The sequence below is a fragment of the Lycorma delicatula genome, chromosome 6 (genome assembly GCF_047948215.1).
Source record: "Lycorma delicatula isolate Av1 chromosome 6, ASM4794821v1, whole genome shotgun sequence".
NCBI lineage: Eukaryota > Metazoa > Arthropoda > Insecta > Hemiptera > Fulgoridae > Lycorma > Lycorma delicatula.
In genome coordinates this window covers 106,668,678-106,688,763 of record NC_134460.1, presented here as the reverse complement: position 1 = coordinate 106,688,763, position 20,086 = coordinate 106,668,678, and the positions used below count along the sequence as shown (strand labels likewise).

At 27.6% G+C, this 20,086-nt stretch overlaps 1 protein-coding gene across 6 annotated transcripts in view; it reads left to right on the top strand.

The window, feature by feature from the left end:
• Positions 1-20,086, top strand: part of Lar (tyrosine-protein phosphatase Lar) — a 1,154,003-nt gene that overhangs the window by 1,042,505 nt on the left and 91,412 nt on the right. For 4 of the 6 annotated variants that reach the window (XM_075368292.1, XM_075368289.1, XM_075368290.1 and 1 more), the window contains 3 exons: positions 11,470-11,493; positions 15,674-15,774; positions 17,674-17,869. In XM_075368292.1, the coding sequence (XP_075224407.1) occupies positions 11,470-11,493; positions 15,674-15,774; positions 17,674-17,869 (321 nt within the window). The remainder of the gene's footprint in view (positions 1-11,469; positions 11,494-15,673; positions 15,775-17,673; positions 17,870-20,086) is intronic. The other 2 variants (XM_075368293.1, XM_075368291.1) reach the window with 1 other exon arrangement.

Sequence of the window (20,086 nt, the reverse complement as noted above, 5' to 3'; positions counted from 1 at the left end):
CACATGGTGATACAATTTTCATAGATTCAATCAATTACACATTATTTAAATAAAAATCATAAATTTCCTTTAAAAATAGGTATAAAGATGAACTGATAGTTATAAAGATGTTTTTTTTTTCAATAAAACATTAAACTATGATAATGTTGGTATGCCAACAAAAGCAGCTAGAGTAAGAAAAAAAAAAAATATATATATATATATATATATATATATAACACAAGTGCTGCATTTAAATATTCAGCACTTTCTTAAAGTCATGTTGTCATTTTAAACTACTAACTTTGAAAAACAGTACATTGAAGAGAATATTTTTTAAATTTGCAACGTCTAATGAAGTGTTTGATGAAAAAAACATTTGCACAAGGGGTGATTTGCACACATGAAATTAACATGAGCATCTTGATCTCCAAGTAGATATCAATTAGTCATGTTTCAGTAGTGAAAACATTGAAAAAACTAAAGAAAAGTCTTTTTGTAATTCAAGAAAATTTGTGCTTAAATATGTTTGTGGATTTGTGCTAACAAGAACACCTGATTATAAGGTGTTAAAAAGAGTGCCTTATCTCATAAAGTAAAAACTGCAGTTATTGTACAAGTTAAAACCAAACAGTACTGAAACATGTATGAATTTTTTGTCATTGTTGTCAGTGTGAAAAAAATGACAAAAGTTTTTTAGGTAGAGTGATTTCTGCTACAAAACACTTTTCTTGTTCCCTGCCCCAATGCTAGTTTACTTGAACATAAACGGTTACCGGGAACGGTAGTTCCCTATAAATAAACGTTTAGTATGCTCTTGGGTGAGACTTGTGCGCTCTTGAGTAATCAAACATGTTTTTGTGTGGTTCCTACCATGATATCTCGTAACTATTTGGATATGTTAGAACTGTTTTCATTTTATCAAACAGAAAACAATAATGTCATCTTTTAAAGGACGGTTCATCCCACGCTATATTAACTTTGTTCATGATCTCATTTCTCCAGCATTGGAGAGGAAGAAGTGGAACCTTACACTCCCTTGATCTTGGTCCTTCAGACTTTACTTCTGAGTTTTTACAAATAAAAACATATATGTATATCTATTTTTCACATTTGGCACTTAAAATAGTGGATTATGAAATTATTAAAATTGTCAATTATGATGTTCTCTACTGAATATAACAGAACTCAATTATTGCATTGGTATACACAGAGTGACTTATGAAAAATGTATTTAACTTAATGGACTATAAGGTCAAACTTTAAAATGTTTCTCTTTATTTTGGTGCTTGTTACCATCATTTTTTTTCTAAGTTATTGTAGTTTAAAACTACACTATCACTTTAAAGGAACATATATACAAACAAATTTTTTAAATCTTTTTACCTTGATATAATGAATAAATTGTTCACTACATCTGTACTTTTTTACATCTGTTTCTGGATAAGGAACTGATTTATTTTTAATATTTTATAAATACAGAACTTTATTTTTAATGGAATTCTAATATCATATAAATGAAGAAGTTGTAGTTAAAATTGTAAAATTGATATACCTGTAGCAGACTAATTAAAAAAGAGAACAAGTAGGCTACTGTGTGCATGTACATATACTTATATAAACTGTCATGTGTATGATCATCATGTCGTTTACTTATTTTTCTAATGAAAGATATAAAGTTTTCTGAATTCAGGTGACAGGTTTTTCTTATCTTCTTTACTTCCTCGTTTTCTATCTCAGCTGCCTCAAGTAGATTGAATCTCTCGTTCATATATGACAAGCACTCAGTAAACATAGTTGCTGTGTTGTCTGCTTTTTTGACAATATGCAGATCATCATTTGCTCTACACTATATGTATCTGTTGTTGATTCTGCTTCAGCTGTAGTTGTTATATCTGTTGAATACATTATATTCATGAACACATTTCAAATTTATGTGCATTATTAACATTATTATGTTTTATTTTTACTTTGTATAGGTATATTAAGTTAACTATGTTTGTTTATTTTATGTTTACAACTTGCACACTTTTGTATATAAAGTTTTAATCATTCTGCAAACACATTTGTTAGATTTTGTTGTATTATGCTGTTATATATTATTACAAAGTATTTAGTTTTATATTGTGGCTGGATCTGATTTTTTTGTTTATTTATTTGTATTCATGTGATTAATTATGAATCTACAGCAAACATATACATACATAATTATAAAGTAAATTATAGCTGGCTGGTGTAGTGGTCAACTCATTATCGCAAATCAGTTTTTTAACAGCTGATTTTTCAGTTGAAGGTTCTGAGGATCAAATCCTAGTAAAATGTAATTGCTTTTATACAGATTTGATTACTGAACAGTGGATACCAGTGTACTTTGGTAGTTTAATTAACCACATGTCTCAGGAATGATAAGCCTGAATTTTACAAGACTATACTTCATTTACATCTCATCTTCATCTCATTGGCCCATGGGGAAGGGTTGCTTATTGTTCACCACTTGAACACATTGCAAGTACATGTTAGAAAAAAGTAATAATTTTATTAATTTATAAAATTAAAAATGTTAAATGTGAAAATCAGCATAATTAAAGAGTATACATAATATTTAGAAAAATTTTGTTTCCACAACTTAAAGTAACAGTTCAAATGAAGTTATGTATAATAAATATACTCTAGGTAATATATTCTAATTAAAAAAAATATGTTATATTAACTACAACTATTCTAATTAGTAGATTCTGAGTAAAATGGTAAATTTCATCCTTTACAACCTGACACTTTGCAAGCATCTCATGGATTAACATTATGGTGATTGAAAAGGGGTGTGATATAAAATAAAAATACCAAAGTCTGTTTCTTTTTTTTTTTTGCTTGATGAAATTCACTACAGAAAGTTGAAGCTTGTGCGTAGGAATATGAAATGTAATTTTTTGTAGCATATAAAAATTGTACACCTGACCAGGATTCAAACCCATGATCATTTAATAGATCACTATCCTTAAACAACATTGGTTACAGTTTCAGTACATGAAGTTGAGATTAATTAGTGGCTAATAACCATAGTTGTCTTCAACACATATAGATTTATTTTTTTAAACAATAAAATATTCTCAATTACCAGTAATTTTTTTCTTGGAATTACTATTTTTTTTTTATTATAAATTAGTCTTTTCGTATCAGTGTCAAATCCATAAAACAATTTTTTTTTTTTTTTTTATTAAGGAAAAAAGATTTTCCCTATTTTGGTAATGGGACCATTTAAACGACTAATTTTTGTTTTATTAAATATTTTCCTGGTTTACTTTGTTTTTTTTTTGTACTAAGTTGTATGAAAAATTAATTTAAAATTAAAATAATATATACCATTTGTAGAACAGATGTGCTAAGTACACAACGGTACTTAGAACAGCAGACTGCTAATTAACACAGAATAAATTGTCAACTAGCTAAAAATAATTTGCTATAGAGACTAGCTTTGCTGACTCTCTGTGGCAGAGTGGTAATGTCTCAGGCTTTTCCCCAGAAGGTTCTATTGTTGAATAATGGTAAGGCATTTTCATGTGCTATAAATTTTATTTTACAACAACCTATAGTTACTATAATTGAGCATCAGCTTGTAATTGCTTCTTGAATTAATAAATAAATAATACTGGATACAGAATTCAAATTCTGAACACACTTTTGTATTGCAAGGAGAATTTCTTTTAGAGAGAAATCAATTTTTCTGTTTGTAGATATAAAGTGCTGTATAAATAAAATGAACTAGAAAAATACCTTAAAACTGTTTTTTTTTTTAAATTTTAAAACTAAATGCACATTTCTATTATTAAATACTCATCAGTAGGTTATTGGGGAGTTAGCAAATGTAAACATAAGTAAACACTAAAAAAATTAATTAAAAATAAATACTTAACATTAAAAAAATTATTTTATTGAAATAGTATTTTTAAGATTCATATTATTCCTCTGTACTGTTAAATTATATTTTAAATTCTATTAATATAAACCACCTCGTATAGAATGTTGAGATAAGACTTAATCATTTAATTAATTTATCATGATAGTACTTTCGCAGGATCCCGCATCCTCAGTAATGATTGAATTCATTTTATTAATTACACATTAAATAAAGGTATTAAAAAATTAACAAAATACTATGTTATTAAAATAAACCTTGCAACATAGTAGCATAATATTTTGTTAATTGTTAAATATTTTTAATGTCGTTATTTAATGTGAAATTAATAAATCATGATTGGGATACGGGATCCTGCAAAAGTACTCTCATGCTAAATTAATTATATGGTTATGTCTTACCTAAATATTCTGCACTAGGTAGTTTATATTAATGGAATCTAAAATATAAAAAATTAATATTTTTAAAACCTTACAATTTGAGTATATATATATATATATATATATATATATATATATACTAGCATCCCCATCATGGCTTCATTCGTGCCATAAAGTTACTTGCATTTCCCCGTCTCTTCAGATAAATATCTAAAAACTATTTTTGTGTTTTTTTAATTTTAATTTTTTAAGGGATGCAATGGTGTACAGTACAGTGGCTCAACCAACACAGCCACTGTTTCTGTGTGTGTGTGACATGACTGGCTGCATTTGCCTCTGGTTACTTGATTAAAAAACGTAAAATAAAAAAATCTGATATGGACACCACACAACTTCCTTGTATGCCTATTAAATTACATATACAAATTTTTTTTAAATGAAAAGTACGTAAAATTTTATTTCATTGATAACTTCTGATATTTTTTCAAATTTTCTTTTTTTTATTGTTCTTATTGAATTATTATTTATTGTAAATTTGTTTTTACAATCAGAGGTTAATAATTAATAAATAAAAAAAAGGAGATGAAGTTGGATTCAAACTGATGTGCCTTCCCCTTGTAAGAACAAATAATTCATTAATTAAAATTTTATTTGGCTATAACTCTGGAACCAATGAAAATAAGTACCACTTATGATATATTGTTGAAAGTTCTCAATGAGGGCTTATTACTGCAGTTAAGAAAAAGTCCAAAATCCAATTTTTTTTTGATTTTGGGCTTTTTTGGACACTTTTGGTCCAGTCGATTGCAGTCAAGAGGAGAGGTGCACAACTAGATGTTACAGCAGTCATAAATCCAAAATTTCAACATCCTACGGCTAATCGTTTTTGAGTTATGCGAGATACATACACACATATGTATGTACGTACATACAGATGTCATGCCGAAACTAGTCAAAATGATTCCAAGAGTGGTCAGATTGGTTATTTCCGTTAAAATCTGAAAACCGAAATTTTTCATGATCACAAAACTTCCTTTACTTTATACAAGGAAGTAAAAATTGATTGTGACAGGAAATGTAAGTAACCATAAAGTGTGGGCAAAACCACGATAGCTCAACAATGTTAAAACTGTTGCAAATAGAATACTGTAGATAAGGTACAGGTCAGCTACTTTACCTTTTTACAAAAAACAAAATGTCAACCCCTTCTTGGGGGACTGGCCCAGGGTTTGTAACTCAAATATTTTAAATGGTTTCACACTTTGTGTGATGTAACATTTTAAAAGTCTCTTTAAGACAGAAAGAAAATGGTACAAATAACAAATTGATATGGTGACTCTACCCAAAGTGGTGGCAGGATAAAGTTTGAATTTTGAAAAAAATTTCATTGATAATTAAAGGAACTCTTATCACAAATAAATAAATTTGTAAAAATTTGATTAAATGGATATTATCGAATAAATTTATTTAAAAAAGAAAATTATTTATTAAACATAACGTTTGCTTATTTACTTATATTTCGTTTTAATAAATGTTCGAATGCCCTCTTCTGTTATTTGACAGTGAACCAGTCAGTTGTGAAAGGATAATACTGCATTATTCAGTAATTCCCTAGTGATATTTTGTGCCGTTTCTCAAATTCTATTTTGTAAATCATCGTTATCTTGGGCTTATTATGATAAACAATACTTTTTAAATGGCCCCATATAAAGTAATCCAACGGTGATAAGTCAGGTGATCTCTCTGACCATTCTATTTGACTTCTTTGGCTTTGGTTTTTTACACTGTAGCTTTCAAAATAGGGTTACGATTATTAAATGTTGCATTGAACAATTCACAAACTTCATTATACAACTTAACTTTATCACCATAACCGCTTATCATTAAAGGTGTGACTCTCCTGTTCACTAAGTGACATGTTGATAGTAATGTTAGCAGGAAGCACAGAAAAACTTGATTCAGTAAAAACAATTACAAAAAAAGTAAAAAAGACATAATAACAGAAGTGGCTTACAAATGCGGTAAAAGTAAACAAAATCAGTTAGCCAAACGATCACAATGAATTCTCATAACTAACAGTGTAGTAATGAAACACTCTAAATGCGATATTACACAACAATAAAGTAAGCTTAGTTTTTGCAAACAATGGTAAGAGACTATCAATGATCAGCTAACCAGCATGATTAGGTGACAAGAGTTTTATTTATTTACTCATTAAATCGGAACAAAAACAATTTTTTGTGTTAAAAAATATTTTTTCTTTATTTTTAAAAATTTAAATCTAAGTTTTAAAATAAATTTTAATTAAATTAGAATAAATTTTAATTTAAATTAAATTAGAATAAATTTTAATTTAATTCACTTTAATTTCTTTTCATTTAATTTTTTTATTTGAACTTAAATTTAGTAATTTTCAAATTCCAAACTTTATCCTGCCACCATTTTGGGTGCAGACATCGTACCAACTTTTTATTTATGTCATTTTCACTTCTTAAAGAGACCTTTAAAATTATATATATCACACAAAGGGTGTTACCATTTGAAATATTTGAGTTACAACCCCAGGGCCATCCCACAAGAAGGGGTTGAAAATTTCTTGTTGAAAGGTAAAGTAGTTGATTGATACTTTATCTTGAAAGTTACTGAATTCTATCTGGAACGGTTTTAAAGTTGTTGAGGGGTTTCCATATTTGTAACTCTTATATATATGAGTAAGGCATGGAAATTTTCATTCACTAGAAAACCATTTTTCATAAGTAACTGTAATGGTTTTGGTTAGCCTGCAGTTGTAAAATAAATATGTATTTTTTATTAATACGTGATTAATAAATGATTCTTTTTTTTTATAGTATTTCATAAGTATTTATTTTTTTCTTATGTATTGTTTCTTTTACATTTCTTTTTTTTGTATCTATTTTTACATTAGGTAAAAATCTATTGATGTATTGATTGCTTAACAATTGAAATTCATGTCTAGTTTTACAATTTTATTTTTTATAAATTGTTAACATTTTCTGGTTAATTCTATTTATTGATGTTACATTTTAAATAAAATATCATTTTAAATATCGTTTATGCTAAAAAAATATAATAAAAGAACTTAATTTTTATGTATCTGCCAAAAACGTGTATCTACATGAATGTATCTTCCTTTTTTGCAACTGATAATTTTTATAGAAAAATTATACTTTATTTGATATTAATTAATTTTTTATCTTAAATCTGGATTTGATGTACCCTAAAATGTAGTGTGTTTATGAATTTAAAAGCAATATATAACAATATTAAAGTAAGACAATAATGCAGAGTCTAAGTGTATAATGGTTTATAGCTATAATACATGTTAAATTATTTTGTTTTTTTTTATAGTTCTTATAAATACTTGTGCGTTGTCTACTATTCTGAAATTACTCTTATGTCCAATACATTTCGCAGTGCATTTTTGCTATTTCTTAAAAGCAAAATTAATATTTATAGACTGCCCTCAGCATGTTTTCCTTTTGTTGAATTTGTTTCTACACAGTCTGTTACCTATTACCAAAAAGAAAATTGCTTATCTGAAATTTTAATAGCCCTCAAGATGATCTACTATACGATTAAAATAACACTACCTAAATTAATAAATAGTGTTAAAGAAATTTAGTTATGAAAAACTAATAAGTGTGAATTGAAAATGTAAATTACTTAACAAAATAAAGGTAATCCTCTGCTGATATGTAGTGTGTGATGCGCCATACTTACCAGATGATACTTCAGATCTTTGAAATGAAGGAAAATTGTATCTTTACGATGCACAATATTGGTGTCATGTATTGTTTAATTTTTTTGTTTGAATACCAATGTTTCAAAAAGTTTAGGGATCACTTTAATTCTCTAAATTGAATGCTGTAGATTTTTTATGTTCTTTTTGATACGGTAGAAAATATCAAAGATAGAAAATAACAGAATTTTAAGTTTAAATTTTATCATATTTTACCTATATCATCAAATCCATCCACAGTATATGTTTGTTTTTTCACTGTTTTTGTTGTGATTTTGCACAGAGTAAGTATACACACAATAACTATGTAGTCAGTTACTTTGTAATGGCTTCTACATATAGTTACATTGAAGCTCTTAGTAAATTACATACTGTGTATTATTTATATTTAATTTGCTTTTTGTTATTCTTTCACAGTTTACAGAATCATATTTACTCTTGCAGTATATGCTGTAGTAAATATAGTGTACTTAAGTAACAATTTAACCATTTATGTTATTTGCGTATTATCTTCTTAAATTGCCTATAAATTACTTTTAATGCCTTGTAATAATTTATAAGTCAAGAGCTTAAATTAATTTCTGTTTTGTTTATTTTAAAGTATTCATGTATATTAACTGTGTGTTTATGTTGTACACTGCTGCTGATGTTGTAGTTAGTTGTTTATTACAGGTTTTATATGTTTGTTTTATCACATCAGAAAAAAAATTGCACTGAATGTTTAATGTAATATGCTGTTAATTCTTTACATGATAAAATAGTGAAATTATATAATTAAATTTGTATTCATTTATGTATCTAGATTTTTTAGGCTAATTATTTCTAAGTAAATTATTTATTAATTTTCAACTTGTAACTGAGGAAAGATATGTAATTTGTTTACTTTCTTTGTACTTCAGAAAAATTTGTGTAATCTTGAAAATGTTAAATATTGATGCATTGTAACACCATTTTAGCTATTTATCTATGCCTTTTTGGCATCTCAGAATTCTTTTTGTGCACATATATATGTATGTATATTCATAAAAAATTTGTTCTACAATAGTTCGTGAATGGAACTGTCAAACTTGTTAAAACAAAATTTTTACTAACATTGCCCAAACTGTTAAACTAAAGTCATGTTAGGTTTTGATATGAATTGTCAGTATTGTGTCAGCAATGGTTTTCAATGGTTGAGTCAGAACTGAGTATGAGAGTCAAAATTTTAACCTAAATGTAATCCTAAAACTATTACTACCTAAACTATTTAGTATTGAAAATAAAAAGGAATTTAAAAAAAAAGAAAATACATTTTTATAAGATCCTTAAAAAAATATTTTTTTATCACTTTGTGGTACAATAATTTCTTCATGAACTTTAATGCTAAATAAAATAACTTACATTCATATATTATAGTTCTGTGGATTTGCACAAACCTGTTTGATTAATTTCTTGCTTCATAGTTAAGAGTAGTTTAAATTTCATTTAAAATCTGGCTATCTGTAATTGATTATTACCTTATAAATAAATAATGAAAGAAAAATTATTAATTGTAGATCTTTTTAACATTGTGTGCAAGTTTCACATTACTTTATCCCTATCATGTATCAAACAGTTTTATTCTGTAGCATTAAACCTTTTTTTAAATGATAGTTCATAAAGTAGCATTAAAATTATATTTATAAGAGATTTTCAATCAACAGTATGCTCCTCTTGTCACTTTATCATCACCAAACCTAAATGATAATTATAGAGCAAAGATATTTTAGCTTATTTTGTTATAAATATATTTTACATATCATTCCAATCTAGTGATGACTGTTTTACAGAATTAGGTCACACATGAATATTGAGAGAGAGAGAGAGGAAATTCATACTAGTAAATCAGCAAAAAGAAGTTATTTATAAATATTAATAAATGGCATTTATCCCAGTAATAACTATTATTAGTGTTGTAGACCAAAGTACTAGATTATGGGTTTTGTGTGATTTATTTATAATAGGATTCCTTTGTTGAATAGCTGCTTACTGTAAATTGTATAAAATTATTAATTTAATAAGAAAACCAAAATTTGTGTATTTGATATAATTGCATTTACGAATCTTGGTATTACCACATAAGACCTAGTTTTATGTTCTTGGTAGCAATGGTAAGCATTGCTGCTAGGACTTCAGAAATCAGACTCACTGTACATTACAAGCTTCTGAGAGCTCTTTCTGAATACATTTGTGCTCCTACAATGTTTTAAAAAGAAAAATCCTCTCCACCTTGATTTCTTCTCTCTTGCTTGTTACTTAACCATTGTCACTTCTCTTGCATTTGTGATTGATGTCATTTGGATATAATCTACAGTAAACAATATACTTTTAAAATTTTTTTACTCTAGACACTTAAAACTGATAAAAAACGACAGTTTTAGTTTTAGAGAGTAAAATCTAAATCAGTTAGAATTAGGAATTAAGTTCTACAGAATAAATTCTGAGTTCAAAACCTGATCAGGCTTCAATTTTTTTATACTATTAATATTTAACATATCCCTATGTACATGTTCTAAACATGTGGTGAATTAATATCAAAAATGAAAGGTTTGAAACTTGTAATACTATTTAAATTTAGATTTTGTATATAACATCTACCATTAATGTTAAGGAAATTATGTTAGGATTTAAGATAATTATTTTATTTACATTTTTACAGAAATGTTACTCCGTACTTAAACATTGTACTTTTTTTAAATTTCAAGAACTAATATTTTTCCTCAGTAGTATAAACTTATAAAGTCTATTTGGGCTTAAGCAAACCCTAAGCCTTTGCTTTTACAAAGCCTTAGATTTTAATTATGTTTATTAATTTTACTATTTTTATTTAATATTTAACAAATAAAAATTTGACAGTGCTTTGAGATGTTTAAAAATGAAAAACTACATACTTAATGTTACTGATACTTAATGTAATGATACTTAATGTTCTGGTATCATTTTGTTTGTGTATGTGTATGTATATGGGTCAAACCATTTGAAGTGTCCTAAAAAAAAACATAAGCTGGTTGCTTGACTAAATGTCTGCCACATGTAAACTGCTTAAATAAAAAATTTAAAAAAGATAGTTTTAAGGTCCTGAAACATGTAGGAAATAAGTGGGTAAGTTTCAGTTTTTTTTTAATTGGTTAAGCAATCACCCTTGGGTCACTTTAAATGGATTGACCCATATATATATATAGATCATGCATGAAGGTGTATTTGTGTTTTTTATTTTATTAGAAATGAAGCGAGTACATTTTTAATAAAAGTTATTGCTGTACACTACATCATTATTTTTATTATGTACTTGCTAAATGTATTAAAACATTTATACATTTACTTTGTATGTTCTGATGTATTCCAAGTAGTACTGAGATGAAGTTGTTAATTTGTTAATTAATAATAATTTTACAAAGAGTTTTTGTTCTTTTTCACAGCTGATTCTTCTTTTGGAGGCACAAGTGAGTAATTATTAAGAAATAAATTATAGATTTGTTCTTTTTTTGGCTTTGTTTTTAATTTTTTTTTTTTGTTTTTCATCAAGTGTCTTGTCTTTTTTACTTTAATTAATAATTTTTTTTTTGTAGTTAATTAGCATTTTATTTTTTATCACAGGTTTTTGTGTGCGAGCAATTTATTCCATTTCATAATTTTTTTTAATTTATTTTTATTTGTTTTGTTTCATTCATGTTTCAGTTTTTCTTTTTCTTTGAACTTCAGCCTCTACAATTATTTAATTATATGCTACATTAATTTTTTTTCTTTTTGAAATGTAACTTTTTATTTTTGTAATGAAATTTTATTGTAATTTATCCATAATATTTATTGCATGTTTTAATTTTTATTAATTTATTTGTCAACTTTTAATGTTATAAAGTGTGGTTAGTACTACTTTCTTTAATTATTTTACATTAATGAAATTTTAATATAGTTTTTGTATTTAGATTTTATTTATGTATATATAAATTAGCATTTTCTTAAACATTTTTTTAGAGATAGAAAGAACAATAATAGTTCTGATGAAAAAATATTATTGCTCTTATTAACGTTACTTTAAATCAAGATATTCAAGTTTGTCTTGTAGCTGTTACATGTGTACTTATAGGTGTATAATACCACTTGACTCTTTTACTTCCCTCTTTTTGTCATATATCAGGCTCTAACCCAGTTACAGTTTAATGGTTAATCTGATCCAGATGTTGATTTCTGAGACAGAGTTAACGTAGGGATTCAAATTAAAAAAATCTGCAGCACCTCAAACAGCTACTGACTTCTGATCAGAAGCGATCTTGACCTCCAGCTCTACAGAAGGTTACATATCATACTTTAACTTTCACTGTATCATCATTTTTTTGTCCATTAGAAATAAACAAGAATATTGAGTGCGTCATCAATCGTTATACAGAAGTGTACAATAATTTGCTTTCAAATACAGTAAATGAATTGTTGCAATAATTTGCACTTTTTCTTTATTTATGTATTATTTAGTCAGCAGCTACATCCTTGTAATTAGTTATCAATATAGTTCTTATTTTTTTTTAATCATGAACTGAAAAATAACTGATCATTTGTCAAGATTATGGAATTCTGAGACCAGCCAAAGAGAAACTAGCATGCCAACCATTACACTAAATGGCCAATTTATTGATTGGTTGATTTTTATCACTGACAAGCTCAAGTACTGTAAAACAAGCACAAGATGGGCTCCAAAAGAGTTGGCAGATTATTGAGGAGACAAGACTTATCATGTGCACAGAGCTGAAACAACTGTATCAGGAAGAAGGTGATGCTTTTTTTGCACATATTCTAACTTGTGATGAAACATGGATTTAACATTATTAACTGGAATCAAAAAGACTGAGTGGAAGCACACAAGTTTGTTTGTCAAGAAAAAAAAATTCTGAACCCAACCATCAGCAGAAAAAATCATAACAGGTTTTTGAGATGCAAAGGTTTCTTGGGATGCTAATTCAGAAATGAGATAAGTGTATTAAGCTGCTAGAGATTATATTGAACAGTGAAAAAATGTCATATTGTTTAAATATTTAATTATTGAATGTTCCTTATATTAAATCTGTTAAATGATCTGAAAATTATAGTACTGATGTCTTAATATCTGAAGTAGATATAGTCTAGTAAACTAAAGTATTAATTCTTCCTATTTAATGCTCTGTTTGGTTGTTAAGAAAATAGAATGATGCAGTTCTTTAGTAAGCATTTGATACTTTTTTATTATATAAAATTATATTAAAAATACCACTATTGTGACTGATAAAAATATAACAAATAAGAATGCAATGGTTAACTTTATTTTTAGTTTATAATTGATAATTATACTTACCATGAAATATAAATTATTATTATCTTTTATGACCACAAAGGATCACTTTTGTCAGTCCATTATCCAAGTCTCTTCGATGGAACTGTTTTGGCCTTGCTGTCATCCCAGTACTTTTTAATATGTTCCGATCTTTGTGCCCTTTCTAGTGTTGAAAATGTTTGTATTGTGAATTTTTTTTCTTTGAGTGTGAAGCGAGTGTTTTTGTTCTTGATTTTCTTGTTTAATTTTATCTTAACTGTTGTGTTTTCTGGTATAAGACCAATTTCCTTCAGATCCTCTTTTATTTCTCTGATCCATCTGCACCCTGTCTTGGTGTTTTTCGAGTCGAGAGTTTGCTATACAGAAGTCCATCCTCATCATACGTCAAAGAATTCTAGTCTCCTCTCACACATGGTATCAGTGATGGGTTCTAACTCTTTGTACATGACTTTGTTGGGCACAATCCACCACTGCCTGTCTTTCTGGTACTTTTTATTGATGCAGGTTCTTCCAATTCTTTCAGATTTCTGGAATCTGTCTATCTTAATAAGACACTATAACACAGACAGAAAACCAGAAGTGCCACTTATGCAGCAGAAATGCTTTTTCACCTGAAAAAACAAAGTGGTACTTCTGGTTTTCTGTCTGTGTTATAGTGTCTTATTTTAGGATTCACTGATAGACATTTTTTATTGTTAGTGTACCAGGTTAATTTTTGAGCTTTAGCTAGTTTGTTTCTTATTTGGATTGAGATTTTTTCGTTTAGGTTGTTTATTATTATTTCTCTGAGGTATTTAGGTTACTATTTTGATTTTATTACTGTTTATGTTTACTTCTTTTAATCGTGTTGGTTTCTGGGGCATAATTTCTGTAATTTCGAATGATATTTTAAGGTCAACTTTATTTGCAATATATTGAAGTTCTAGTATCTGTGATTTAGCTTCATCAATGTTATTTGCTAGCAGTATCAGCAAAACCAATACATTTTGTTTTGATTTTTCAGCCTATTTTTATTTTTGGGGACTTCTTTGAGCCATTCCCTCATTACCATTTCTAGAGTGCAGTTGAATAATAGTGGTGAGAACCCATCGCCTTGGCAGTGTCCTGTTTTGATCTCAAATGGTTCTGAGAACTCGTCTATGAATTTTATCTTAGACTGAGTGTTTGTGAGGGTCAGTTTTATCATGTTTATTAATTTGGTATGTAGTCCAAAGTGCCGTAGAATTTTTAGTAGGGATTCTCTGTGGATACAATCATAGCTTTTTTGAAATACACAAATGTTATCATCATGGCTCTCTTTTATTTCCTCTTGTAATCCATTATTAGCTTGAGACTCATGATCTGGTCTGGACAGCTCCTCCAGGTTCTGAAACCTCCTTGGTACTCTCCTAGTTCTTTCTCAAGTTGTGAACCAATCCTGTTGAGTTGTTTTTCAAAGAATTTTGTATGTTGTGCCTAGGAATTTGATTCCCCTATAATTGTTAGGGTCTGTTTTATCCCCTTTTTTGTGTAGCGGATGTATGAGGGCTGTCATCAGTGTTCTGGTTGTTCTTCTTTGATCCAGATGTTGACAAGCTGTAGATGAAGGGCAATTTTTGCTGATCATCCTGCATGTTATTATTAAACTTACCTTATTAATTACAAGAATCAATTCATTCCTGTACTGAACAGCTGAATTTGCATTTTCATCCATAATACATTTCAAAATTTTCAAAAAAGAAAACAATTTCAACAAATTAATAAAATTATAAATAAATATATTTTAATATAATTATAGAATTTAATAACTGAAGATGCAGTATCCTGTGAAAATCGATTCTTGGCATTTTTAATTTGGTAATTTTAATTTATCTATTTACTGTATTTTGGTGGTTTACATTTCATTTAATATTAAATTATGTTAACATGGTGGTCAATATGTTAATAAATTATTAGAATTAAAAGAAAAAAAAATTGTGTGTGTGTGTGTGTGTGTGTGTGTGTGTGTGTGTGTGTGTGTGTGTGTGTGTGTGTGTGTGTGTGTGTGTGTGTGTGTGTGTGTGTGTGTGTGTGTGTGTGTGTGTGTGTGTGTATATACACACACATGTAAATCTAATTATTTAAAAATATTATTTGTTTCCTAAACTATCAAAACAAAATTCATTGATTACAGAAATTAAAAAGGTAAATTTTCCTGAAATTTATATGATATAAAAATAAATGTTTAATTTTTTTTACATAAGTATGTCTATGGATCCAGTTTAACAAATGATTTTTAAATTTACAGTTACAATCTAAAATTATTGTTCTGTTTTTAATAATTTTTTGTTTTGGTGTTGCAGAACCAGGAACTGCACCACGTAATGTTCAAGTACGACCACTAAGTTCAAGCACAATGGTTATCCAGTGGGAAGAACCAGAGACTCCAAATGGGCAAGTTACTGTAAGTTCAATTTATATCATATAGAGTATCTCAATAGTTGTTAAAGTAAGACCTAACAACATACTATTGATATTTAGGATCAAAGTATTCTTCAAAAGTATATTTCTACTGAGAGAAGTTTTTTTTACAGCATTTTGTATTTTTAAGAATATACTTGATTGGTTAGTAGCCATTTCCACCATTATAAACCTGCAAAAAATTTTCATCCATTTGGCAGCCAGTAAATGTAAGTGTATTAACATTACTTGCATCTCAAAAAATATCTTGGCGGTTGCAATAAAATAAAAGCCTGAAGATGCAATTAATACTTTATTCTGTACATTTTTTTTCAAGTATATAAATGCAAAATTATTTTACCATAAGTCTTTCACTAATACTGATGTATTATGTTTGTCTCTCTGAAAACCTCTTACGTAGTGTGGTAAGTGTCTGTCTTTCATCTAAACAGTTCAAATACAGGTTTGCATTTTTTGAATGATACATATTTTGCAAAATTATATTCTCTTGTATGGGATGTAACCTCATGTAGCTAAATAATGATCTAACAAAAAATTGAGAAAAATCACAGTACTGTCTTAAGTAGTTTTCTAAAGAGATCATTTTTCATGTATAAAAACATCAAAACTGGATTTTACATTTTTGGTTTAGTCTACTCTTTAAGTAGTAAATTATACAAATTGTTCAACAATTCTTTATAAATATTTAAGACATTTAATACAGATAATTATAAATGTGGTGATTTACTAAGTGCTTTTAAAAAGTTCCCAAACTTAATCTAAAAAAAAAGATTTCCATTATTTACAATGGTGTTTTACTTGCTAGCATCAATTTCTGCCATTTCTTAAATGTTCACTGAATTCCTCTTTATGTGCCTGACAACTACCACCTGCTGTTTATTCTTAGTTTTTTTATGATGTTAGACAACGTTCTTTCAGCTTCAGTTTCAGTTTTTGGGAATAAGATGAAGTCATTAATGGTTAAATCCATTGAATACACAATCAGCATATTATCTTTTCAAAACCATATCATTCCCATGGGGAATTATAAGAATAAGGATTATATTGGTTCAAGAACTGATTTCAATTAAGAAATGCCTAGGTTTTTGTCACACCTATCTTCTTTCTGATCCTCAAAACTAATCCACTATGTAACTCAAATATCATTTCACCGGAAGGGATAAATTCATAGTTTACAGCCATAATGTAAAAAAAAAATTCAATGTGTTGTTTGTTATATTCATAACTTGCTTCACCCTTAATAATGATTGTTAGTTTGTCAATGATTCATATCTTTAAAGCTACTTTTCACTGCTTGTTATGAATCTGAGGAATAACTTGATTCATAAATTGTTTTTAAAAATTCTTCCTACACATTGAGTTATTGCTGCTTTTTATCGGGTAGGTTAGGTAATGGACTGTTACAGAGGGTTAGAGCTTTGCCTTCCTATATAGGAGATAGTTTGAGGCCTCGTCAAAGTGGTAAGTAATATTTTAAGTTTAATGGCTCTTCTTTGTTGTCTTCTATCCACAGATAGTGTTTGATTCTGAGTAATATACCCTGGTTTGATAAGCTGGAGATGAAGTAGGCCATATTTACATGTGTACACTCACTACATGAGTAACAAATTCAGGCCCTAAATCCACAAACCTGTCCTCAGATATTTTGAAACTAATGCAAAAATATATTTTACGTATTCAAGTAAAGATTAATTTTTTGTTTGTAAGTATTCAGAAAGTAAATTAAATTAATCCCTGCACATCAAATTATTTTTGGTTAAAGTTATTGTAAACATACACAAGAATATTGTTGAACTTAAACTTGAAAGTTGTGTTGTATTGGAAGAAAAATCATTCTTACTGGATTCCTACAATGATTAAATAATAAATTAATTTGTTTCAGGGTTATAAAGTGTACTACACAGAGAATCCTCAGCTACCAATGGCATCATGGGATTCACAAATGGTTGATAATAATCAATTGACCACTATTAGTGAATTGACACCACATACAATCTACACAATCAGAGTTCAGGCATTTACTAGTGTGGGCCCAGGACCTCTCTCAGAACCAGTTCTTGTTAAAACACAACAAGGAGGTTTAAATATTTTATATTGTTTTATAGTCTAGAAAATAAGGTGTTAATCCATTCAATTATAATAAACTATATTATAGCTGATGTATATATCAAATTAATTAATAGGCTATTTTTATTATGAATGAAGAGGTAGAAGAAAAACATATGATTTATATCTATGTGATTCTTAAACCTGAAAATAGTGAAAAGGTATCACAAATTGTAAATATACTTTATATTTTAAAGTTATTTTATTTTTAACTGGCGCATTGATAATAGAATTGGTAGATACTAGGAATTTGATAATTTAATATGGAAATTAAACTGTTGTTTAATGTTTAAGAAAAAAATCAATTTTAAAACCAAATTTAATTTATAGTAGTCTTTTTTCTTTTCCTTCAGCACAAATTCTGAACTATTTCTGTAAAGAGCTTATGTTATTCAACTGAAAAATCTATTTATTGCCCGTTCAATTTTTATATACAATATATTAAATTAGTATTCATCATCATTATGATGTGGTGTTCTGCCTGTTGGCAGGACCCTGAGACTACTGTTGTCTCCAACTGGTTCTGTTCCATGCTTTTCTTTTCATCTCATCATAACCTTCACTACCATTTATTATCGTATCCAGTTTGTCGTATTTATGTTTCCTTCTACCTACATATAGGTCCTCTACATGCACTTACTATCATTTCTTTAATTAGTATTAAATATCAAAATTTATTAATAACATTTTCAAGATTATTTCTTATGAAATAAATGGTTTATTTTCTAAATTTTATGTAAGTAATATTTTTGTTCTATGTTAATAACAGTGTAATAAAATATTAATTAAGTCATTATGCATGATATTATGGAACTCTAGTGTATATATATTTGTGTGTGTGTGTGTGTGTGTGTGTGTGTGTGTGTGTGTGTGTGTGTGTGTGTGTGTGTGTGTGTGTGTGTGCGTGTGTGTGTATGTGTGTGTGTGTGTGTGTGTGTGTGTGTGTGTGTGTGTGTGTGTGTGTGTGTGTGTGTGTGTGTTTTCCCAAATCTGTTTTTCCATCACCTTTATTTGATGACTTCCAAATAATTCTGATTTTTTAGGATGAGAGATAATGTTATTTAACATCCAGAATTTTATTTCTTAATAAATTTTCTATTTCTAGTATCACTTAATGATTTTAGATGAATAGATTTATACATACCTCTTTATGAAAAACGGTAAAACCATTCTTGAGTTACAGAAACTCAGAAGTACCAAGAGACATATAATATTCTTTCAAGAAACACTAAGTTGATCTTACAGAACGCAAACTATAAGGCAACATTTTAAATTCTGTGCAGCAATAATATTATGTATAGTTGTTGAGTATCATATCGCATACAAAAAGAAAATCATGTTTAATGATTGATAGCAATTTAAAAACATACCAAAATAGGTGTTATACTTAACAAAAATGCATTTATTTAAGATATAAAAAGAATATCCTTACTTAGTCAGTAGTGCAACAAGAGAAAGAAACATTACTTTATCTAATCAGTTCTTAACAATTTACAATGCTTTATTTATAGGTAGTTATTATTTATTTAAGTGATGAGTTTTTCAATATTGACAGTATCACATTTTCTGTGTGTTTTCTTTCCTCTGTGTATTTGTTTTTCATTATGTTTGGATTTGGTAATAGAATGAAATATGTCACTTTTAGGATTTATACCTGACTGTTTGTCTGCTGATTGATATGGAGTGAAAATGTATTGGGCATTTGATTCCAACAAAAATATTGAATTATTATCCATTCACCTGAAACAATTGACCTGTCATTCATTCTTCAATAAAAAAAATATTAAAAGAAAAACTCAATTCTCTACGCTTTTTATGGATTTATATAAAGTTTATTTAAATTTTATATCTCTCATTTTCAGTGGGTTTATATTAGAAGATTTTTTTTTTATAACATAAGAGTATTTATTTTTACTTAAAAAAAAACCTTGTATACAAATACATTATTATAAATGCATCATCATGCAAATACATCAAATTGTAATACTTTTATATAAAATCCTATAATCTCTTTGAAATGCATTCTTTTGAGTTTAGTTGTTTAGACTATGGTTCATTGTAAATAATTTTCATATATTTAAAAGCTATTATAATTAATATTTATCTTTCTTTTATGCACATTTTGTTAAATTATTTAAAAATTTAGAGAGAACTTGTAACTTAAGTTAGAGATAACTATTTTAGCTTCA